The sequence below is a fragment of the Daucus carota genome, chromosome 9, assembly GCF_001625215.2.
Source record: "Daucus carota subsp. sativus chromosome 9, DH1 v3.0, whole genome shotgun sequence".
NCBI lineage: Eukaryota > Viridiplantae > Streptophyta > Magnoliopsida > Apiales > Apiaceae > Daucus > Daucus carota.
This window is the reverse complement of record NC_030389.2, coordinates 40,058,002-40,083,117: the sequence shown is the minus strand read 5'-3', so window position 1 is coordinate 40,083,117 and position 25,116 is coordinate 40,058,002. Positions and strand designations below refer to the sequence as shown.

The following is a 25,116-nucleotide window of genomic DNA, read 5'->3' as shown; positions in this document are numbered from 1 at the left end:
ATAATTCTGCATATCCTGTATAGTAAAATACTGTTAGTGGTACTCTTAAATCAATCAAATTAATATGCAGATTCACGTTTCACTAATGTGGCCGTGTCAAGTAATTCTTCCCACATGCCATTACATAGTACAAAAGAATTAGGTTTAAACATACTGATTATGGTGTAGGGTCTTTGATTGTTTCATTGTCTCAAAGGATGAGATCAGGCTAATTGATGATCTTGCACTATTTACAGATATTAGCAGAAAAGGTAGTGTGACATGGGCCCGTCCTTTGCCCACGGGACTTCCAAGCCTTGATCGTCCATAGCCTAACAGCGGTTATTGTTTTTGTTTGGGATGTATCAATGTAATGCTGGCCTGTCATCTTAAATTACTCTCTTATTTTGATTTTGTGGAGTATCTTTTATGTCTATAGTATATAATATTAGCAGTTGATTGCAGGTTCCAATATTACACAAGATACTTCTCCTCCTTCAACGTGTCGAAGTTATAGAGAAAATGTACCTCCTCAGCCACCATGTATTGCTCCGATTCTTGATGGTTAAAACATCCAGATTACAAGTGTCTCCCAAGTCCATTTTATAATTGGAATAAAGCAGCCTTACCTATTTTTTTTTTGTCCAGGCAAATACGGGATACATCACGACATCACAAAGACGTCTACAGAACAAAGATCTCTCTTCTAATATTAATCAAAAAAGTGGTCAGGGTAATCTCACGCCATCGCAAAGACGGCTTCAGGGTGTTGATTTCTCAGGTAGGTATCCCAGTATCCCTACTTCAAATCCTTATATGATAACCGTCCATGATTGAAATGTGTAAATTTGTATTCCCAGGACTGAGCCAAAATGTTTTAACGTCCAAGCTTATTATCAGGAAACAGACAGTGTTTAACAATGACAGAAAATTCCAACTACCAGCTTCAACAGTACTAAATCCTGTGAATGCTCCACCCTCAGGCGGTTAGTCACTACATCACCAAGTTGTTACTAAAAATACTATGTTAATATTTTAATTGTGCGATATCAGTAATATTTAATAATTATTCAAAAGCAGGAAATAAAATTAGTCTATCCAGACCTGTCAATTTACTAAACCGTCACACATACCAAAAAAATGGCTGAATTGCACTCAAATTCGACTAAAATATCTGCAAATCAGGCTCCGCAACCATAATGGGGAGCAACCAGACTGGTAATATACAATGTCTTGACCATAATGAATATAAAGTATTCCAAGTTTTTTTTTTATCACGAGTTTAGCGCCAATGTTTCTACATGGTGGGGGATGGTTATAGGCTTAGTACTAACATTGATTTGATTAGTATTGGCCCCAAAATTTATGCAGTGTTTTTTAGCACTAAGATTAGTGCATTGGTTTCCACTAAGATAGTGGAAAATGTGTGCGAGTTTGACGGTGATGAAACAGAGCAGAAGTACAGGTTAATTTGGCCACTCTAATTATAAGTTGTTCTCTTCTGTTTATGGGACACTGTAATCTTTCTTAAGTTTCTGGGAAATTATAAAAACATGATTAACAAATTTTTTTGTAAGAAAGTCCAGGACTATTGTTAATGAGGATTATGTAAAAAAGAAGTCTTATATTTATTAGTAAATAGTTGACTCATATCTAATACATGCAAATTATCATATGTTTCATAAGCAGGGCTAGAAGTTTATTAAATATGTAACAATAGTATTTTTATTGGCATCCTGACATAACTGCATGTCACATTAATTGAATTTGGCTAGGAATATATGAAGCTTATTAAGTGTGAAACATGTAGCAGAAGCCAATTATATACTCCTTCTAACAAAATCAAGTTCCATGGCCTAAAGAGGCATGCATGCTGAATTACAACTACCATGTATATTTGACTAAATAATAAGTTCTACAGATCGCTCATACATGTTTACAAGTACAGAAAGGCATATGATACAGTCCGTGAAACTAAATTAAACTTGAAAATTAAGTAGATTAAAGCCTGTATGAGGGATAATATTATTTATTAAAGAATGAGATTTCACCTTCTTATGTAAATATAGCTGAAAATGTATCTCCAATTTTAATAGCTGAAAATGTAAATATCCAATTACATATGTACTATCTTTACTCTTACGGTCTTACCTAGAGACATTTACCAGTAACAAGGCTGTCTCATTGTCATAGTCAGGTCTTCCAAACTCCATCCCTTCATATCCTAGAATATTCACAGTGGAACAAGGCTGTCTCATTGACTCAATGTTAACAACATGCTTAGTAGTCCATATAATTGGATCATAGCTTAACTGACTGGTTTATGATACTGGTGTTCATGAAACCATAACGGACCCGTCTCAAATGCTCGAGAAAAAGCTTCTCACCATCGACGAGGTGAAAAGCTTAAAACATTATATCCAGTGCACCCTGTAGGAGAATCCAGAGAGTAGGACAAAAGGTTTAAAGAAGGAGCAGATAATTAAGGATCGGTTTTACTGTATCTGCAGCCAATGATTTATGGTTATGATCCTCCAATTTCAAAGTTAATGCTCCCACCATCTATGGCAATACAATCGATGATTTTTGGGTATTATCCTCCAATTTCAAGATTAATGCTCCTAGAGCTGTTCACGAACCGAGCCGAGCCGAGTTTTGACCGAACCGAGCCGAGCTTTAATTTTTTTTCTGACGAGCCGAGCCGAGCCGAGCTTTTTAATCGAACAAAAATTGTGTTCAAGCTCGGCTCGTTAACTAACGAGCCGAACACGAGCTTGTTCGCGAACAAATACGAGCCAAGCCGAGTCGAGTCGAGTCGAGTCGAGCTAGAAAAAAAATAAGGACAAACCGCTAGTTGACTCTTAAAATAGCTAACCTAATAATTTCAATTTTTTTGAAACTTTGTTTATATCACTAAAATGTATATATGTTAACATCCATACAGTTGGATCGGTAAAAAATATTTTTTAAAATATTGAAACACTAAACTAGGATTAAACACTAGTTAGCGGTACTAGTCAAACTTCTACTTGCCTGTTAAAAACCAAATAAAATTATTATTTCCTAAAATTTTGTTTACATCACTAAAATATATATATATATATATATATATATATATATATATATATTATGTTGAATTCTGAGTCCAATAACATATATAAATTATAAAAAAACCCCGAAAATATTACATTTTTTCGAGCTTTAACGAGCCGAACTCGAGCCGAACGAGCTCGAGCCGAGCTCGAGCCGAGCTCGAGCCGAACATACTAAAAGCTCGGCTCGAGCTCGTTTACTTAACGAACAATTTTTTGTGTTCGAGCTCGAGCTCGTTAACTTAACGAGCCGAGCCGAACGAGCTCTTAACGAGCCGAGCTCGAGCTTGTTCGCGAACAGCTCGGTTCGTTAAACAGCCCTAAATGCTCCCACCATCTACTGCGTCTGATATTAAGTTCGGTCAAATGAATTAGATGTCACTCTGAGATTAATATTAGATTGTGGGTCAAAGAATAGTATATGTGATTTGTAGCACCATGAACATTGTTTGGTAGTTTAAACACTGTTTGTTACAATTAAAAATACATTACAATCAATTAATTAATTATAAAATTCAAGCGTTACCCGTGTGCGAAGCACGGGCAAGATTGCTAGTTTATTAAAAATTTGAATACGGCCTTTAAAAGCAATTGTTTACGATTGAAAGTGTATTTTTACGAACTTAAGTTAGTTTCCTGTGCTCTCAACGCCTCTGCAGACAAAAGAAACAAAAGTTTCAAGCGTCGAGATTTAAAGCCTGTGAAGCAAATCCATACACAAAATTTATTGACACATATCAGTCAGCTGCACAATAAAACAGATCAATTTACAAACCGGAACTATGAATCCTGCACTCTCATGTCTGAGTTTGAGTTATCAGCTCTGCGGCTGCTCCCATCGTACCAACTCCACCAGCCACTAGCAGAGCAAGAGCAAGCTCTTCATTCCAATGCCTCAGACCATTACTAACTCTCTTCAAGACCTCTGCATCCACTTCAAAAAGCCATGTTGGTCCGCATCGTACCATAAGACTCACGAACCCTGTTACATAAGCATGCCAAGTAGCTGGATGACAGCCTACTGTTATCTTCCCGTCAAAGGCACATGCTATAAACTCCAGATGGTATTGCAGGATTTTCCGACGGTGCTTTGATGTAGATGAGGATGAATCCATCCCAAATGCCAACGATCCACAAAGCAGAGAAAAATAGGCTAGTGCATAGCCACTAAGTGTCGCAACAATCCCTGAATCTTCTTCATGTGGAGCTCTATGAACACATATAAACCAAGATGGCAGTGTTTCTTTAACTAATGACTTGACGAGTGCCAAGCCGCCAAACCATATTAGACAAGCTGCTAAGGAAGCGGCTACTTTTACCTTTGTCAATGCAGTAGCAAGTGAGATCTGCCCATATCTCATCCCAAATTTGGCTTTCTTCGGCTTCCTTAAGTGTTTCGGGAGCCCATTGCAGACTATATCACTAACAGATTGCATCAGTGCAGCAACAATTTCCTCTCTCATGGACATAATATCTCTGATGGACCTGTAAATACGCAAGTACAAAATACCTGGTGCAACCGGTTTTATCTCACCATCAGAGTTATATCCAAATCCATGCCCAAGTAGTGCTCCAACACCTCCATTGCTGGAAATGGCGGTACCTTTTAAATCAAGTGTGGCAGTGAAGCAACTTCTGAGAAGCTGAACCACTGCATCTTTGTTGTGGAGGAAGACTGTACGCGAGGCAGAAAAGACAAGAAAATCGCTCCAACGTCTGGCCTTTTGGGCCCACAGGGAAGCTACAATTGGCATGCATGGCCAGGGGCAACCAGCAGCAAGGGACTCTAAGGCTGGGCCAGCCAGATTGAGAAAATGTTGTGATGCTTTGTCTATTTTGTAAGTTATAGTGAGGCTTACAAAGGCAGCTAATGGAAGAGGAAGGGTCGCTGGAGAATTTCTCCCTGCGAGAAATTCAGAGTTGACATTGTTTAATAAACATAATTAAACATTCTCTAATGATAGTAAAGACAAGTCTTCTAATGCATGCAAAGTGTAATATATATTTGTCAACTTGTCATGTGAAGAAGCAGCACCTGCATCAAGGCTATGGATATCTACACCAGTTGCAGCTAGGATCTTCTTGATCTGTTCCTCAACAGTTGATAGATTTGCAGCTGGACTCGGCCAATCCACTCCGTTCATCATGACATCTTTCCAAACACCACGACTTACTTCAGCTGAAAAGTAACTAACAATGGTTGCTAAGGATGCAGGGAGAAAGTCCGCTAAATTCTTAAGCCCTGTAATAAAAAAGAACAAAATGATTTTAAAAGATATAAAGTTAAAACTGAATTAAATACCAAAACTAACAACTGTAAAGAACTGAAGTCTCTGATTAGTATCCTGTTGCAGTTAGGGGTATAGCTCTAGAAACCAAAGAGGATACTGAGGACTTCTAGTCAGATAATTCATTATGGGTTGCTGACACAATTTATCTAAGAAGCAAGGGATTGGATACGGGTGCGAGGATGTGTGGATGCATAGATTCTACAACTAAGATAATATGGGATTTGATGTTATGAATGATAAAATACGTAAACAAAAATAATAGAATTGTGCAAATTAAGTGAAATACATGATATAAGCATCTGAAACACGAGAATTTAAGCCAAATCATTTATTTTTAAGTACACATTGTGACAAAGAAAAATTTTAGTTGAGATATTGTGAATACCAAGGTATCCCAAAAAAATCAAAGTATCCGACGTGAGAATGCATGGGTACACTGGTTGCTTCCTAGCATGTTATATATTGACAAGTCATACCAGACTAACCTGTACACAGTTCACGAGGCGAAAGTCTTCCATGCGAACATGCAGTTAGAGCAGCGTCAACCACATATGGAACAGCTTCAAGTACATCCCAAGCAGCAAAGTTGGGTCCTGAGCAAGTTCCTTCACCTGTCACAGAGGAGGCACTACATCCAGATGTCACAGGTTGTTTCCCTCCAGTTATCTTCTTGAACATCATACAGAGGAGTTCATCCACAATTTGATGCACAGGGGTACCATGAATAAGACCAGAGAGTGGTGACGCTATACATGCCAAATGCTGTCTATACCATACTTTCAATTTTGGGAAGGAGGCCACATATACAGGCTGAGAAAGCAATGAACTTGCATCAGTAGCAGGAGTCCTATTATTTTTATCATTCCAGATACTTTTTGAAGATACTATGTGGGAGTTCCGTAATATTAAGAGGTATTCAGGGGTTAACTGGGATCCTACTCGAGGTACATCTCCTACTCCATGTTCTAGAGGTATGGAATTAAACCTCCATAACATGAGAAGAACTGCAAATGCATTAGAGAAAATCGCATAGGCAGATATTTCTTCTCCTGTTGTTAGTGTCCACGTGACGTTGGCTAAACATGAGCCGAATACTTCACAAATTGGCATCAGTGAACCAGCAAGTTGTGGAACCTGGTACAATGAAAGAGAAATGTCATTTTGAAGTTATATGATCTAGTGACACCTGCTAAAGGACAGTGAAAGATGCAAATCAGTGAAGGATCAGTGAGTATCAAGAAAATCGTCTAAACCTATGGAAAAAAAACAAATGGCACATTTGGGAAAACAAATTGGATATGTACGAATCAGTATAAGCTAAACTCACCACCCCATGCAAAAAGAATATCTGAATACAGTCCACTGAAGATATTGCAAGAAGGATGACATTCAGCATAGGAGCATAGCGGATTAAATGGCTTTCATTTCCAGAGTAGTTAGTGGTAACTGGTGGACACAGTAATCGAGTTATGAAGTTGACAGTGTGTTCCTGCAAATGACATGACATAAGAATAACTCAAACTAATTGTCCAACCACCAAGAAGAATACCAAAAAAAGTGTTATATTGCTAAGTTGTATCTGTATACATGTCATGTGCTAGAAAGTTCAACTTCAACCATTCATTCCGTCAAACATATTGGCAATGATCAAGTAGAAATGATGAAGAGTAAAAACATTTAGTCCGCTACCTGTATATTCCAACCCCAAACCAAGGAGGCTCCGCAAAGAATAGTAGCAGCAGTTATCTTGTCATCATCAGATCCTTGGACAGCAATCTCGTAGATTTTCTCAAGCTCTGTTAAGCTTCCATTTAATCCATCAGCTTAAATTCAGTTCCTTTATCCTTGTCTAAATCAATTAAATAAATCATCTGATTTGCCTGGCTTTAGCCAAGAAAACAGTGTAAAACAAGACCAGGCTAAACTGAAAATATATCATTCCAGTAGCATTATCATACTTCTGTACATTGCAATCACCGTATTTAAGTTAATATAAGCATCATATCTCAGAGTTGGAAGTCCCTCAGTTTTAAAGCAATAAAATATATATATGTACATAACCTTTAACGTGGCCCGTCTCTTTTACATAGAGCACCACAATCACAACATAATAATTTGAGCTTTCTAAAAACTGTATAGTCCAAATGATAAAAGCAGGATGGCGAACATAAAATCACCGCATGTCATCATTATATTGACAAAAAATCACCACATGTCATCATTATATTGATAAAAAAGTCAATCATGGTGTACCTAAATATATGATCTTTACAATTTCTCTTTACTATGACTGTAGCTTCGGCCCAGATTGAAGCCAAAACCTTATAGGTTACCAGTCTGAAGTAATTGTTAGCAGTATTCTATTAAGGATTAAAGGGTATGTATACCTTGAAGCAGGTGAAGAAACTAAAGCATTAATCACCGTTGGTGTAAGTGGACTTCCCTTCATAAATGAAGACCAACCAGAAGCTTGGGCAGGAACACTAAGGCATATTTGCTCACTTGGTCCTTTGACATAACCCGGCCACAAGTATGCCGACGTATCTAAAAGATTTCTGGTTATACAAGCCTCAACTACCAAATGGTGCAAGTTCCCAGCTGCATATAAGGCTTAAGTTTAGGAATTTTCAGATTATGAATAAACATAAATGAGTCTTTTTTTTTTTTTGCCAAAACATAAATGAGTCTTTAAAAGTTTAGATGCATATGTGAGTTGCTTTCATTCTAAATCATTTCTATTTTCACTTGTTTCCTCTAGGATTAAGGCAAAAGACTCTACTTATGTTGTGTAAGTAATAATTATCTGTCAACTGAGTGAAATAACATCACCAGCCATGAATTTGTGGTTCTTTTTGTTTGTCATTTAAAGTCCAGCACTTTTCAACTGATATATGAAGATATTACCTGTCATTTTCCTAGTTATTTCAACAATAAACTGTATGTGAATCACCTAGTGGCTAGTAGTTAAGTAGAAATCATGGACAGGGCCTAAGACTTAACTTCTCATTTTCTATTTGTAACTAGATATTTATGTGGCATAATTTGTTACCCGAATATATATCCCGTTATTTATCGGCCTAATCATCTGCTACAACCTTTGTTGTTGCAAATTATATATACTGTAACAAATTGACACAACTGCAAAAATGCACAAGTCATTAGATGCATAATTATTGTTCCACCGAACATCCAACAAAATGGTGTGAAGAAAAATACAAAAAAATTTAAGAACCTTTCTATTGATGGGACTGTCTGTGAATGACACTGCTACATACTACAAGGTGCCATAAAGTCATGCATGTGGCTCGGGTGTCCTTGATTATAATGCCACACTATTTCAAAATTACTATGTGTCGGTCTGAGTTTGATTACTTACAACAATTAATTGTCGTTTCTTCTACTTTGATGCCAGATACGAACATCATTGCTTTTGCAGCAGCCTGATTGGCTGCAGAAACAACTGATTCAGGCGGATTCAACAAGGCCTGGTAATCACCTAAACTCTGTAAGCAAAATACCAAGTCTCTACTCCGCTTTCCACGGAATTGCTCTTTTCCAATGCTACAATCCATCTGAGCATCTAATGCAATTTCCTCTTCTTTTATAAGATGAGCAAGTACGAGGGGTACGATAGACAGTAACATGCTCAAACGAGTACCCAAGTGAGGGACAGGACCTTCAATGGGATTCCTTTCCTGGCAAAATTAATTAATTAAAATTTAAGATATTTCTTTTGTCAGGGAAAAATAAGAGTTAAATTTCAAATTTTTGATGAATGAGATTTGTCTTTCCATATTTAAAGAAATTTATAAGAAAAATAAGTAGTGTACATGGATGACTGTTGTGTGTATCATTAAATCCTCCCACTTACCTTTTTCTAACATGAAGTTAATTTTCTGATAATTTATAAGAAAATTTGTCTAAAGAATTACTCCAAACATATTTTGTGTATAGCTATGCATTTATTTACTAAAAAGAACTGATGCAAAATTCAAACCCTTTGAACAAGGCGTAGAGCTGCCATCCAAAGGCCTAAGAAACTGTCTTTCCAGGTAGTGCCATTAAATGCCCGAAGAGTCTTCAAGGAACCTGAAAAACAAGATTAGAAGTTCTCATACTATCAATACTTGTTTATCTCAAAGGTGATATTCTTATTGATTTTTTCACTTTAGAGTCAAACATACAGACAGGATTTTACCAGTAAGAATCTCTATAGCGCTTGTCACATGGACTTGTGATAAATCCATTGCATCTTCTAGAACCAAATCAAGAGGAAGCCAGAGACTAGAATAACTGGTTCCATGACAAAGACCGGCAGAAGAATCAAGAGGCCCATACGTTGTTACCTCGTGCAGATTTTCCATGCATAATGTTTTGCGTTTCTGATAAGTAACTTTTCGAGTATCTGATGTCAACTGGATAAGAGCCTCTGGTGTCAGAACCTGTGACTTTCGTAATGCTGAGGACTTCATTACCAGTACCTGTATACACTGGGTGAAACCTTTCCAATTTGCAGGCCTAAGAAAGTGGCAATTAAGTAATATAATAATCAAAAATTATTTTACAAATGGCAAATTAGTAACAACTATTGGCAGACTATTTTGCTTCTACTTCAGAGAAACTGTAAAGGGAGTGCCAAAAACACATAAACTCTCACATGCTTTTGCGTGCCAAGTGAATAATAGTGCAAGTCACTTTGTTCTGCAGAAATTGACCGATTAGATCAATGGCCATTACAGTATTTGCACTCTGCAATCTCTTGTGATGTTTAGCATTCTTCTCCACACCAAAACTATCATGGCTATCTAAGTCCATACAATGAGGTTCCGATATCCATTTAAATTTCTTTTCAGGTGTGAATCCTAGTAACCCTTCATCATCTATTGATGCTTCCAATAACTGGCAAACTATTGAAAATGTAAATTCCACAATAAAAACGCCAGGTTCAGTGGCTGGAACATCGAATAATTTAGAAAGTTGGAGAACTTTGTCTACTGTGCTGATAATCCTGCAAGTATTAGAGAGTCATAAATACATATGTATTGTACCTATCATAATAATTATGAGAAAAAAGTTATCTACACAAAATGAGAACTAGTTTACCAAAAAAGTGTTTTGATGAACTTGTAAAAAATATATATATCAGTCAATGACAAGATGGCAGAAACCATATGGTTCCAAGAGAAGTTGTCAAAGTTTATATACATTAAAAGAACCAAAAAATTAGTGCCTCACGTTTGATTATTTGGTGACTTTATATCAGATGTAAGTTCAGTTACATGTCTCTTGAGTAGTTCCATGTAAAGCCTGAATGCAGCTGGCTGGGAACGTCGATTTGGAATAACCCTGTACAGAAGAAAGGTATCACATATAAGATATGCACTTAAACAGTAAAATGTTATTTGTGGAAATACATTGTACCTTCCTAATGAAAACTCAGAAAATTTGGTAAATCAAGACACCATTCACAACACAATTAAGATAGGTTGCACGGGTTACAGATGAAATATTAAGTTTAGGCATGATTACATAAGACATTGGCGACCGCTTAACAAATCATCTTTTAGAAGAAAACAAAAACATAGATCAACATCAGTAACATATTATAACATGTATCATTCGATCTCTATTAGTTAGAACAGCCAAATTTTCCACAGGAATATGAAGCTGAAGGAAATTTTACAAAGAGCCCACATATGTGTCCGGGAATTTGGAAAGAAAGATGTAGAAGCGTAAGTTATAAGTGGCAGATATGAGGATATTATGATGGGAATTTGGTTGCATCTCCAACCATTGACACCCCTTAGCTGTATAGTCTAGCTGGCATTCAAATTTCCATATCCTTTAAAAATTCTGACACTCCAAGGGAATACTCCTGTTAGCTATCATTATAGATAACCTTAATTGGTCCTCTATATTTGTTGAATTTCTACCCATCCTCTAAATACATCCACCTCATCCCGCCAAATTTAATGCTTATTTTATTAATTAAATGATCCTTATCAGTGCTTTTTTAAGTAATAGTCAACACCATTGGAGTACAACCCCCTATCTGTTCAACAAATTTTAGATAACCAAGATTTTATATTATTTTAGCTAATCACTTTAGCTAGTCCCCTTCCGGTCTATTTCTGAAAAAGCAAGGGATGGGAAGTTATGTTGGTTTTCCACATCCATATGAGACGGAAATCAACATTCAATCCCAAGGAAGAGGGTAAATAACATACTGGCCGGAAGTTAAGAGGATAGGCATGTAGCTGAGGATGTGGGATGAGACTAGACACGGCCACGCACGGAACTTAGACTTCTTCAAGGACAAGACCTCAAATAGGATTCCTAGCATACACTTAATTAGACTAGTTGATTTTCCTACAAGTATCCAGATTCAACAATTAGGTGTATGAGAGTTTCTGGATTAAGAATCTTGGAGACCATAAAGCCTCTCAGTGTTATGTTTATTTTTTCTTTCACTATTGTACTGTTGCATCCCCATAAACCCTCCTCCCAACCTCGCGAGATTTTAGGAGAATTCGTCGTTTAACATTATTATCGCAAGCTTGCGAACATCTTAATTAGTAAAAATTAAGCAAGACCAAATCACATCAACCACAATACATTGAAACAACAATCAAATCAAAACACCAAAAATAATAATCAAAAAAAAAAGTGACCTTGTGGAGAGCAAAGCAAACAAAAGCACATGAGGCACAATCCGAAAAGACAGAGCCTTCTCAAGAAACTTCCAAGTAATCGAAACATTATGGTCCCAAAAAATGTGTGAGACCAAAAGGGTAGCTAGTTCTTGAGATGGCAAGGCCACTCCAGCTGAGTTCAAAGTGGTTGACACCTCTATGGCCCACATGGTGGGATCACTCTGATTGGCTTCTGCCGTTTTTGTCAGCTCCAGCACGCTTTCCCAGATTGCTGGACTTAAATTTACAGACATGGTTGAGTTAGTTTCAGAGCTGAAAGTGAAACTGTCAAGTTAGTTGATGAGAGGAGACTTTATTTGTGTTGTCTCTGTATGAACATGGATATAACGTTTGTGGAACGGAGTTTGTCGAATCAGTTCTCTGAAATTGTCTCCGCTACGCTGGAGTCTAGATATACTATTAAATTACAGTATTTAATCTCTCAACTGTCTCCAAAATATCAGAAAAAATGTAAAGGGAATATTATTCTGAAACGCTGCTTTAACTTGTATAATGTGTATGGAATACAGAGTCAAATAGAAACCAATAAAATGGAAATCAAGAGAGATTATATCTAAATGACTTCGGCCACTCGTATATCATCACTCATCTTTATATGTCATCACCCATTTAGAGCCACTTTCACTTCCGCTCAATTCACCCCAGACTCGCTAGGGCCTCGCCAAGGCTCCTCACAGGCCATGGACAGGCTCCAAACAGTCTTAAAGAGCCAAACCTTGGCCCCACCATGGTCTCACTGCTCCCCGACCCAGACCCCACTTAGACCCCGTCTAGATCTATCTCGAGGTTCATCTCCGGTCCCAAAAACCGCATCACCGGCGATTACTAGCGATCCCGGGGTCGGCCTTGCTCTATGATCGTGATGCGAGTTTCTAGTTTATACACTATTCTGGTAGTTACTCCAATAGTAATTTCTATTGGAGTAGTTTCTATATATACCAAAATAAAAAACACAGCGTATCTAGTGTTTCATAATTTTACTCATGTATCACTGTATGTTAAGAAATATTTAAAAGAAGAGTAAAAAGTATGATGGGTCCGTATATATTTAACATATAAAGTAATTATAGTGGAGAAAAGTAGATGGGATAGTTGATTTTTATATTTTAAAATTTTATCATATTTTGACAAATTTTGAAATATAAAATAATAAATGCAAATTTCAAAAAGAAAAGTATAAAGAAATGATTGGTACGGTAAAAGTATAAAACATAAGAAGTGACATGATATTATATAAATTAGAAATATGTTATTTAAAAATTAAATCAAACAGGGACGTAGGATTTTATCAATTCTTGTGAATAATCAGTTTTGGCTCATCTCTCCGTTGCGATCGATGGGAATTGTGAATTCAATTATTTTACTGCGTTAAAATAAATGATTGTCCGTGTACTTAAATTATTACTCGATTCCCGAACTGGCCATTTTTATATTAAAAAGAAAAAGGAAATACTACGCGCCTACTTTGACGACTACGCAATTACGTATTCAAAGGTTTGACCTTGGGCTTAAATGGGCTTTTCAAGCTATGGTTATCCTTCTGTTGATATGCCAAACATTGGGCCTTCCATATAGTATCACCAACGTAAACCCCAGCAACTTTACGCACCAAAATGATGGCAAACCTACACATAATTTAACGAGGATGCATGGAATGGACACGTAATTTTGTTTATACATTATTTTTAAAATATTGTTTAAAATATTATTTAATTATCGTTTTATAAAAACAAGTTATTATAATCTATTATTTATTTGACTCAACATTCGTGTGAACGTCTGTATGATTTTTTTTATCATTAGATTAACACTTTTGTTTCCGGCAAAACATTAGCACTCGGCGTCAGTCTGTATTCTTTCCTATAAACTAAGCTATTAGCAAATGGAGACATATATTAATTTAAAAAAAATATCAGGTAGTCAAAAAGTGTTTTCAACTTTTTCTCAAATTCAATTGAAAATGAATGACTAATTCAACACACAATAATAATAATAATAAGACCAACAATATGAACATCAAATCATCTAATTAAAATTAGTCATATGTTGCAATGTTATTTGGGATCAAAATTTGCGATACATATTACTCCTCTTTATTTAAATCAGGAGATATAATGTATTTAATCCTCTTCATGAAACATAATTCATACTTTAATGATATTAAATGATCTAAATATTATTAATCGATTGATTATATCTGCTCTTACATTAATCAAATTTTCTCTGCATAAATTGGCACAGATCATATTAATGTTCTGATTTTTTGGACTTTGTTGCTTATCTTATTGTGATTGATCTGGTCGATATTAACTTATATCCTTTATTAATGTATTTGAAACCAGTGTTTTTTACTATCCTTAATCCATCATTTTATTTATCAGAAAAAAACAGTCCACGCTATAATTTTTATAAGAACCAAACACGTTAATCCATATATATTCTGTGACAAATGGAGATGGTAACCGTGTAAACTTAAAATGAGCATGTACGGAATAATTTGTATTCTTCTGTTTTGCCATTCAAACTAATTAACTAAACATCTAACGATATGTTCAGTTAATAAATTTGATGTTGTCAAATTTTAGTTTTCCAGAATTTCAAAAACAAATCCGTGCGATCTTGAGTATAGCTCAAAACGAAAAATATCATAAATCATAATAGAACGGAGTTTTCGGCTATTACATTACCGACAAGTTTAAATTCTAAATTATTTGGCAAAATTGATCACACGTGATAAAAAAAAAAAAAAAAAAGGCGGTTAGCTTAGTGTCAATTTCTTGATTGAGACGAGTTTAAAAAACTTCAGGACCAAAATAGCACTCTTGGATTTGTTTGATCCGCAACAGCATATGTCAAGTACTTTACTTACGATGTGTGAATATAATTCGGCCACATGCAGACATATGTAGCACCAGCTGAGAGTTGATGGAGTGATGGACACAAACTCGAAATGCACTTGGTACCAAGTGACTCTGCAAGTCTGCAACTATCGTTTTCCAAACACATGAACCTCTGCCAAACACTGACATTAGCTGACTGAAAGTAAAAATTCTAAAACATTACAAATCTCTAATTTTATCTCAGTATTTAAAATAGATTATAATAATAATTATTATTATGATAATAAGTCTAAGTTTAACTTGTCTATTATTATTATCAAGTCCATTCCCACCCAAGATGCTCATCTTAAATTACACCCCGAATCTTATAAACATAAAAATATATAGGAAATCGAAATGTTTGGACGAGTTTAAAATAAGTGTTTCTTGCTTAAAATAAAAAAATGGAGTAGAAGTTGGAAGCAAGTTAGGACTTATAAGTGATTAAGATGTTTGAGAAATAAGCATAAGCCCTGAAACTGGAGCTAGCAATCCTAGCTTTTTATAAGTGCTTCTTGACTTTTTATACAAACGGTACAATTAAGTGATTACAACTTATAAACCAGAAACCCGTTTTTAAACCAATATTTAGTGTACAGTTGTAGTACAAAAGGCAGAGGTGTGAGAGAACATGGGTGATGTCTCCTAAACTGTGAGTGTTACCATTTTGATGTAAGAGGGGGCCGGCAGTGTCTACTCGGTGTATATCCTATTTTAAGCGCAACACATGTTCAGAAAATGGCAGGGACTCAAAGTTTTGAGAAAAATTACTAAACTAATAATTCGTCCAAATATAAAATTAATAAAATTCATGTGGATAATGGTGTTAATAAAATATTCTATAAAAATATTCTATAATTGACATCTGGATTTGTGGACCGGCCCACGCGGATGTGTTGTGTTACTGCACTACTCAGATTCCTCTTGTGAGTTGAGTCGCGACTGGGTCACGTAAAAAAATGTTTATTATTTTATTTAGAAAATTTACTAGGTATACTACTTTTTTTTATCTTTAAATATACTCTTTTTTAAAATCTTTCAAATATACTATTTTTGAATTTTATTTACAAATATACTTATTTTCTTCTCTAATTCATTTTCTCATTTTATTATTACTTATATCTTCTCTTCTCTCACCTCATTCTCACTCTCACTCTCACTCACTATTTTCATTTCCGACGGTTTCAACGACGCCATCAAAATCTACGACCTCTCCACCTCCTCTGAAATCGGCTCCTTGGACGACCCCACTTCCACCGTCACTTCCTTCTCCTTCGTCTCGCTCGACTCCTCGTTTCCGAGGAACCTTCTCGCCGGCTCCGTGTCGATATATGATGCAGGATTGAGGGGAGTTTTTTAGTTGATTGAGGGGGTTTTAGAGTTAGTTGTTTTATAAAGAAAGGGGATTATGAAAATTGCTTTTGAGTTGATTTCTAATTTGTTGTTTTAGTTTGCAATGTTAATGTCAGAATTGGCCCCGCATGAGAGTTTTTCTGCCTTTACAATCAGTTGCAACTTATCATGCAAATAAATATGATTTACAAGACGAAAAATGATCTATTTTATGTGCTAATTTCCTATATAGGCTCATCTTGACTAGATATAACAAACCATTTGCATATTAATTCGAGTTGATAAACTAATAATTCGGATACGGATTTGTATGTATACGTATTCGAATTCGAAAATTCATGTTCATATCCGTATTCAATTCCGAAAATTTTCAAAGGACAAAATAAGAAAAAAAAATTAAAATTGAAACCACTAGATTATATTTTATCTAATTTTTAAAAATATGAACTCCAAAACTCTCGTATGAATATAAATTTCATATAACTTTACTAATACAAAATTATATACTTCTCTGAACACTATCAATATATTATGATGATCGAATAAAATGTAGAATCTACTTGATACAAAATAAGTGGTATTGAGAAAGTATAATCTTACTAAATATTAACTCATTGTCTTTATTTTGTTTATTTCTTATTTAGAGGTTATTTAAAAGGATTTTTATAATATGACATTCTATCGCGGTAGTTTATAGAAGATTTTAGAAAAGTTATATTTTTTTGTGTCAATCAGAAATTCAATATATAAAATTTTTTTAGTGATTATTTTTTCTCCATCATTAAAATTATGTTGTCTACATATTTGAAAACATACTTGCATAATTTTCGGCTAGAAGAGAAAAAAATTTCGGGAAAAAAAATCCTTAACAAGATTATTATATTTTGAAACAACTGATATATATATTCGACAAAAAAAGGTTAAAACTATATAAAAATTATCGCATCATATATACTCATTCAAAAAGAGAGATTCATTATCCAAAATCGTCCTAATAATTAAAAATATATAAATCAAACAACTTGAGATAAGCTTATATTTCTTTTTTACAAAAAAATTAAAATATAATTCGAGAAAAATGAAAATACTAGCAAGACACCCATCCAAACACAGCCTAAGGGGAATACAGCAATAATCCAGACTACAACAGAGACATAAACAAACAGTTGCAATATACATATACATTTTCTTGTCTTCTCTCTTCTTTAATTCCCAGCCCTTCAACTCAGAAAACAAAAGCTCTCAAACCCATTTCAATTATACACACAACTTTATATATACATAGCTCACATTTCATCATCTAAATCTACACTTCTTGAATTGTTTTCTGAAAGATCAAATCTTTAAGCCCTTCACTTCATTTTTCACTGCTTATTCTACAGATTCTTGATATATTTTAAATAAGACTAGAGATCATCGAAGTTGTAGATCTTTTGCTTAGTTGAGCGGTGAGATTTAGGAAAAAGATCCCTCTTTTTTGTCAAATATTACTATAATATATCTGGGTTTTTTTTATATGTGTGTGTAGTTTTGGTTTTAGAAAAAACCCATTTCTTGATCTGTAGAGATTTGATTATTATCATCTGGGCTGGTGTTGTTTTGAGCTTAGTGATCTGAAATCTTGCTCTCTTGGAGTTCTTGATTAGTGTCTTGGTGGAGATTTATGCTTTGTTAGAGATATGCAGCCTGGTCAGAGTAAAAAGGTAAATCTATAGTGATTTTGAGTTTGGGTTTACTCTCTCCCTCTCTCTCTCTCTCTGTGTGTGTGTGTGGGGGGGGGGGGGGGTTGGCACATGATTTGGGTTTTTTATCTGAAGAAGATTGGATGGGTTCTTGGTTAATGTGTTTTTTGTGCTGTATGTTTAATTTCCAGTTTGTATTATGAAATGCTTTTACTTGCTGACACTGGGGTGGTTATTTTGACTTTTTGGTTATTTAAGTAGGTAATTATTTAACTGTTTAGTTCAAAAGAACAACTGCTGTTGGTGCAAGGATTTTTAAGTTGGAGTGTTGAACTTGGTATAGATCTATTGTGATATACTTAAGCACGGGCTTAATGTAGGATCCTGAGAGAATCAGGATCTGCCTTGTGGCTACTGAAAGGTGCACCCATGGGAACTAATACGTTATATATTAGGGGCTAGGATGATGAATGTATTTCTTACTCCGACAATTGCTGTGATTATATTTATTGGTAAATAATAATTAATATTATTTCTTCGCATAGTCTGCAAGTAACTAGCTTCAAATGTGTCAGTGGCAAAGGGAATTTTAATGGCAAAAAATGTAAGAGCCAAATAGATTAGCTGTTCATACTCCTAACTTGAATTTGAGGGAACTATTGGACGTGCTCTAAGAGCAAGTCCAATAGCTTAGCTATTCATGCTCAAAAGTTACAATTTAAGGAATATGAGGAAAAAGTGTGTTCCAACAATGTCCTAACGATTCCTTAAATCACTAGGACACCTCCTTCCGTCCTATTTCTAAGGATTTTTCTTCTCCTCTAAAGCTAAGCTATTCTAACTAATATATTATAATAAAATATTAAAACACTTCTCTCCCTCCCTGCCTCCCTCTCTCTCACTTCCTTTGTTCTCAAATATCCGTCTTTTGACTTTTTGGCACGTATGTTTGAGTACTTTCACTATATAGTAATTTTGTTTTTTTGAATGAAAATATTACATCAATACTTTTATTCACAAAAAGAAATATTTGAAAATAACATTTCTAACCATGTGGCCAAAGCAGCACTTTAAAATGTGTGCTGAAAAGTCAAAAGGCGGATACTTAAAATAGAGGGAGTACATTGATAGAAGTGCTGTTAATCATTAAAATCTGAAATAGGGGATAAGAATAAAATTACATTGCTGGAGTTGCTACTTATCCATAATTTAAGTTACTAGGATCTATTATTTTATATTATATTTATGGTATGGGCTAGGACACTATTGGACTTGCTCTAAGTTGTAATTTAAGTAATGAGAGAAAATACTGCGCTCCAACAATGTCGTAGAGATTCCTTACCTCCTTCCTTATTTGTAAGGAACCTTTCTCTTGTCATAAGGTTATTCTAACTTATATTAATATATAATAATAAACTATTATAAACACTCTTTTTCTATCTCTAATATGCATTGGTAAAAGGTATCTTTTATTAATTAATAAAATATCAAATAGTGAATAAGAATAAAGAACATTGTTAAATGAAACTACTTATTTGAATAAGTTACATGGATCTATTATTTTGTATTATATTTAAGAATGAGTTAAGATACCATTGGACTTGCTCTAAGAGCAAGAATAGTGATCCAACAATGTCCTAGTGATTGCCCAAGTCAGTAGGATACACCCTTTGTTCTTTTCTTTTTTTTTTTAAGGAATTTCTTTCTTCTCCAAAGGTTCTCCTAACTATTATTTTATTGTAAAATATTACACACACTCTCTTCTCTCTCTATATCGTATGTTGCACTTTTGGTGATAAAAAGTACTTTTAATAGTAGAATACAAAATAAGGAATGAGTATGAGGAATATTGTTGGAGAAAAACTGCCTATGTCTAAGTCACTAGGATTTAATTATTTATATTATATTTTGGCAATGAGTTAGGATGCTATTGGAGATGCTTTTATATCCATTGTTGGCTTGTTGCCACCTTTAGCCCGATAACTTAGAAGACATAAACTGTATCTGGTTCCGATATTTATATTGTTAATATTGCTTTCTTGATTGTGTTGTTCTGCTTGATTAATGTATTGAACAGAGCGATAAAATGGTGGACTTTGATTTATTCTGGTTTTTGAATACATTACACAGTTTTGATAACATATGATATATGACATGATGGCAGGGATCTGCAGATGTAGATTTTTTCACAGAATATGGAGAGGGGAACAGGTACAAGATAGAAGAAGTAATTGGTAAAGGGAGCTATGGTGTTGTTTGCTCTGCATATGATACCCATCTTGGGGAGAAAGTCGCCATCAAAAAAATTAATGATATATTCGAACATGTTTCCGATGCCACTCGCATTCTTCGTGAGATTAAGCTACTTAGACTCCTACGGCATCCGGACATAGTCGAAATAAAACACATCTTATTGCCTCCTTCTAGAAGGGAATTTAGAGACATTTATGTAGTTTTTGAACTAATGGAATCCGATTTACATCAAGTAATTAAAGCAAATGATGATCTGACTCCGGAGCATTATCAGTTCTTCCTTTATCAGCTGCTTCGAGGCCTGAAGTACATACATACAGGTTATATGTTGCTACATTCCTGAATACAAACTATTTTATATACTTGGTTAATTTTTCCAGTAATGATTTTTATAACCTTCGCAGCAAATGTGTTTCATCGGGATCTGAAGCCTAAAAACATCTTGGCAAATGCTGATTGCAAATTAAAGATCTGTGACTTTGGACTTGCACGAGTAGCTTTCAATGATACCCCTACTGCCATATTTTGGACAGTATGTTTAGACACAAATTGCAATTGTTAATTTTATTTGATGGAACTATAATGAGGGAATTGATGTGTAGAGATTATTTTTCCTGATCATATTTTGTATCTGCTTAGGATTATGTTGCAACAAGATGGTACAGAGCTCCTGAATTGTGTGGATCCTTCTTCTCTAAGGTAATAAATATGACCTCTTTCACCTGTATCAGTGAGGTGTTGTAAACTGTATATTGTCATAAAGCATCATGTTATGCATACAGATAAGGTTGTGATAGTTTGATTGGTGTCAACTAAACGTAGCTACTGTGATTTGTATACAGTATACACCCGCAATAGACATTTGGAGCATTGGCTGCATCTTTGCCGAACTTTTGACTGGAAAACCCCTCTTTCCAGGGAAAAATGTTGTCCATCAGTTGGACATCATGACTGATTTTCTTGGGACTCCTTCTCCTGAAGCCATAGCTAGGGTAGGTCTATGTTCTTAAATATGACTTTTATTTTGACGAATGGGTTTCTACCATTCTATGCATGTTTCATAAATGTTGCCCATGGAAAAATATCTCTGTCTACAGATAAGAAACGAGAAAGCAAGGAGATATTTGAGCAGCATGAGGAGGAAGAGGCCTGTTCCTTTTTCCCAAAAGTTCCCTAATGCGGATCCCCTGGCACTTCGTTTGTTAGAAAGGATGCTTGCTTTTGAACCCAAAGATAGACCTTCAGCTGAAGAGGTAACTATTAATCGAAAAATTATCTTAAGGTATACTGTATACGACAGTTACCAGTTTTTTTATACAAACATATGGTGTGTTGGTTGTCTAGGCTCTTTCAGATCCATACTTCAAAAACTTAGCCAAGGTTGAGAGAGAACCTGCTGCTCAACCAGTTACAAAAATGGAATTTGAATTCGAAAGGAGGAGGATAACCAAGGAAGATGTGCGGGAACTAATATACCGGGAGATTCTTGAATATCATCCAAAGATGTTGAAGGAGTTCTTGGAGGGTTCAGAGCCTACTGGCTTCATGTATCCAAGGTAATGTTACCTGAAGATATGACTTCCTCCAGTTGGCATCTTTTATTCATAATTAAGATGTTCATTCTCCACATAAACATGCACCAGAAAATAAGCCTAGTGATGATTGGATGTCTTTTATTTTATGTGATAAGATTGTTTTGCAGTTATATAAAAACACTTGATTTTAAGCTGACAGCCGGGGGCAAAGTTTTGTTAGACATACTTAGCAAGAACAAACTAATCTATTTGCCTGTTTATTGATTGATGACAAGTGTTCTTACACTTAATTTATTCACGCTGAATACAGCAAATTAAACCAAGTATTGCCCTACCTGTCCCCACTTGAAGAAGTAGGAGAATCTAGGAGGTTGAGATATATGCAGGCCTTATGCATATTATGATTATGGTGAAAATGACACTTGGCATGCTCAATCTTAGTTTTGTAACGAGTCTAAAGACCTAGACATGGTCAATCTTCCAACAACTTGTCCTATATTACTGCAAATTGCAACTCGGTGATTATATTTTCTCTCCAAAGTAGGACAGTTGATAATGGTTTTCATTGATAAGTGCAGTGCTGTTGACCAATTTAAGAAGCAATTTGCTTATCTTGAGGAGCATTATGGAAAGGGTGGTACTGTTGCGCCACCTGAAAGGCAGCATGCTTCATTACCTAGGTACACTTTAAACTCTGCATCTCAACATTCTTTTCTTCTCTTTTAGCTTCCTCACTGCTGGTCATTACAAAAATTGTTTTTCCATGTTAATATGCTGATAGATGCTTTAATGCAGGCAGCGGATGCTATATTCAAATGATACAGCGCATGGTGTTGCTGAAGTGACGAATGATCTTACTAAATGTTGCATCAAAGATGGCGAGAGGTCGCATACGGACAAGACTTCTGGCATCCCAGTAACAAGACCACCAATTCAAGTGCCTCAAAATATTCAAGGTTTCAATTGTTTAACTGCTTATTAATGTCATGTCTGCATTGTGTGGTCCTGTGGCTCTTCAGATCTATGCTAAGAATGTATAATTTGTTCACAAAACCAATTTTTTGCAATACATGCTTGCCAGAACTTTTTCTGCTCAACTCAATTCCTTATATTCATTGGAGTTCATCTCAATTTCAGAACAGAAAGATGTGCGAGATCTGAGCTTTTTCACACATCTTAAAAGTAGTGATATTGGGAGAATTGAAGTGGTTAAGATCTGATTAGTGGCCATTCAGTAATTGAATTCGGTAAAAATAAAATAAAAAATACCCTTCTTTAGCCATAAATGTGCTTTTCATCAGTTCGATGCTTAAATTGAATACATATAACGTTACATTATGATATCTTCGACATATTTATTTGCATTGAATTTAAAATGTTCACATTTTTACATAATATAAAATGTTCCTTCTATAGCAGGAGCTGCTGCAAGGCCTGGGAAAGTTGTGGGTTCTGTCTTGCGGTACAACAATTGCGGAGCTGCAGCTGCAGCCACAGAGTCTCTTGAACATCGACGAAGCGTTAGGAGTCCTGCTGTTCCAGCACAATATGCTGTTCCTAGCTCTTCTTACCCTAGAAGGAACCCAGGTTGCAAAAACGAAAAGGTGGAGGATACGATTGAAGGATCCAACGGTCTGCAGCCAAAACCTGCATTCACAGCAACAAGAAAAGTGGCTGCTGCTCAAGGTGTTCCTGGAAATCAGTGGTATTGATAATAGCGGGTCTTCTCATCATGGTGTTCAGTTCACATTGCAACTCTTTCGGTGAGATTGAGCTTCAACTGATAATTCAGTTGCTGTAAAATGACACCTGGAAAGTTACAATACCCTGGCCAAGAGAAGCAAGTGAATTGTTTGATCAGATAATGTCTCTTGGTAGCAGCAGTTGGTCTATGCGCTGATATAGACGGACAACAGGTCTAATATTATATGGACGAAAATGATAACGTTAAAACTAGGAAAAGACGTAATATTTCAACACTTTGTGTTAGCTTCACATTATTTGGCAGGATTGAAGCGGACTGTAGTACTTTGCCATAACATAGAACTAGTTCGAGTAATCTGTTGGAGGTCGTTCTGTGCCTCGAATCGGTGATCCCAGCCGAACATTTGTTGCTTCCTTATGGTGTTTGGACACTTCGTTAACTAGCAAATGGTAGCTTCTAGCTTGTGTAAGATATTATTGCAATGTGTTTCAAACTACTAGTATCATTTATAAAATAACTTGTTTCTTTGAATGTTCAAACTATATCCGAGAAGCTGCTATTTACTTATTTTGATTACCCGTAGAGGGTAATCAAAACAAGTAAATGATTTAGCAAATAACAATAATAATAATAATAATAAAAAGTTAGAGATGTATATTCTCAAAAATCGAAGATAACTACTACCTCTATCTCTCATGGACATCTATAAAATGTAGTTATACAAATTATTTTAACTTTTCTTTTTGAATAAAAATTTAATATTTAGATATTTATACAGAAAAATGAAAAATAAGTTATGAAATTATATTTTATATACGTCTTAAAAACCGAGTAAAAAAAAACATAAAAAAAAGAAAAAGAAAAGAGAAGAGGCTGTAAACAATGAAAAAAAGGCTTAAACACCCTTTAACCCTCCAAGTTGACACCAATATGCACATGAACCCCTCAAGTACCATTTTGTACGGTTCAGCCCCTCAAATATGAGGAATGTAAGTGTTAGCCCCATGGGTGGAGAGTGACTCCCACTCGAAGCCGGGCGAGAGTATTTTCTACATGTAACAACAGTAAAGGCATTAGGCATAGAGACGAGTAATGATTTCAAACTGGGAGCGACAATACTTGATGGTATACTATGTTTGACTTAGTCAAACCTCGTGTCCAAATTTGAACACTAAAAAACGTGGAGTCCTGCACTAGTGCCCGGTACTGCATGCGCACAATTTATAATTTCCGAAAATAATTTTTTTATGTTTAGGTTTGCATTTTGTCATTGTGTAGATTAATATCTTATTTAAATCATTGAATGTGTTTTTATTTTATTTTATTCTATTGTGAATATACTAGTGACTTACTTTGAAATAAAATCATTGAATGTGTTTTTATTTTAATGTAATGTTAATATATATATATATTTCTTAATTTTGTAAAATAAAAACAAAAAAAAAATCAAACACAAAGTTCAAATAATATGCAGCTTTACTAATAATATAATAATATATTTATAAGAAATGACTGAGCAACACAGCTTCTCAAGTCATCTTCCATGGACAAAATTCAAAAGCTGTTCATTTTATTAAGGTGGTGTTTGACAACCGGTTATAAGCGTGACTTCTTGATTTATAAATTATAAGCAT

At 35.1% G+C, this 25,116-nt stretch overlaps 2 protein-coding genes and 1 long non-coding RNA gene across 4 annotated transcripts; 2 read left to right on the top strand and 1 right to left on the bottom strand.

Annotated features, from left to right (window-relative positions):
* The first annotated feature begins 175 nt into the window (after window positions 1-175).
* Window positions 176-1,100, top strand: LOC108202852 (uncharacterized). The gene is made up of 4 exons (XR_001803243.2): window positions 176-349; window positions 445-522; window positions 628-760; window positions 840-1,100. It is a non-coding gene; the product is annotated as an uncharacterized LOC108202852 (long non-coding RNA).
* A 2,672-nt stretch (window positions 1,101-3,772) lies between these two features.
* Window positions 3,773-12,454, bottom strand: LOC108202851 (mediator of RNA polymerase II transcription subunit 33A). The gene is made up of 12 exons (XM_017371421.2): window positions 12,034-12,454; window positions 10,598-10,708; window positions 10,020-10,370; window positions 9,561-9,880; window positions 9,360-9,451; window positions 8,739-9,057; window positions 7,750-7,960; window positions 7,052-7,166; window positions 6,690-6,851; window positions 5,848-6,496; window positions 5,107-5,313; window positions 3,773-4,974 (listed from the first exon to the last, which is right to left on the bottom strand). Exons 1-12 carry the CDS (start codon window positions 12,306-12,308, stop codon window positions 3,869-3,871), a joined length of 3,918 nt encoding a protein of 1,305 aa, XP_017226910.1. The 5' UTR covers window positions 12,309-12,454; the 3' UTR covers window positions 3,773-3,868.
* A 5,026-nt stretch (window positions 12,455-17,480) lies between these two features.
* Window positions 17,481-24,013, top strand: LOC108202743 (mitogen-activated protein kinase 15). Of its 2 annotated transcripts, none has more exons than XM_017371271.2 (10): window positions 17,481-18,010; window positions 20,154-20,562; window positions 20,647-20,774; window positions 20,882-20,941; window positions 21,085-21,234; window positions 21,340-21,495; window positions 21,587-21,798; window positions 22,356-22,457; window positions 22,573-22,733; window positions 23,194-24,013. In XM_017371271.2, exons 1-10 carry the CDS (start codon window positions 17,987-17,989, stop codon window positions 23,487-23,489), a joined length of 1,698 nt encoding a protein of 565 aa, XP_017226760.1. In that variant the 5' UTR covers window positions 17,481-17,986; the 3' UTR covers window positions 23,490-24,013. The 2 variants fall into 2 exon arrangements, with proteins under 2 accessions (XP_017226760.1, XP_017226761.1); XM_017371272.2 differs by having other exon boundaries at window positions 17,485-18,010; window positions 23,197-24,013.
* The last annotated feature ends 1,103 nt before the right edge of the window (window positions 24,014-25,116 follow it).

Excerpts from the sequence above, each read along its gene's own strand:
- LOC108202851 (XM_017371421.2), bottom strand. The coding sequence starts at position 12,308 with ATGTCTGTAAATTTAAGTCCAGCAATCTGGGAAAGCGTGCTGGAGCTG. Across the intron at positions 10,709-12,033 it reads TTTGCTTTGCTCTCCACAAG|GGTTATTCCAAATCGACGTT; the intron begins GTCACTTTTTTT and ends TCTTCTGTACAG. Across the intron at positions 7,167-7,749 it reads GTTTCTTCACCTGCTTCAAG|CTTAACAGAGCTTGAGAAAA; the intron begins GTATACATACCC and ends ATTAAATGGAAG.
- LOC108202743 (XM_017371271.2), top strand. The coding sequence starts at position 17,987 with ATGCAGCCTGGTCAGAGTAAAAAG. Across the intron at positions 20,775-20,881 it reads CTACTGCCATATTTTGGACA|GATTATGTTGCAACAAGATG; the intron begins GTATGTTTAGAC and ends GTATCTGCTTAG. Across the intron at positions 21,235-21,339 it reads CTCCTGAAGCCATAGCTAGG|ATAAGAAACGAGAAAGCAAG; the intron begins GTAGGTCTATGT and ends CTCTGTCTACAG.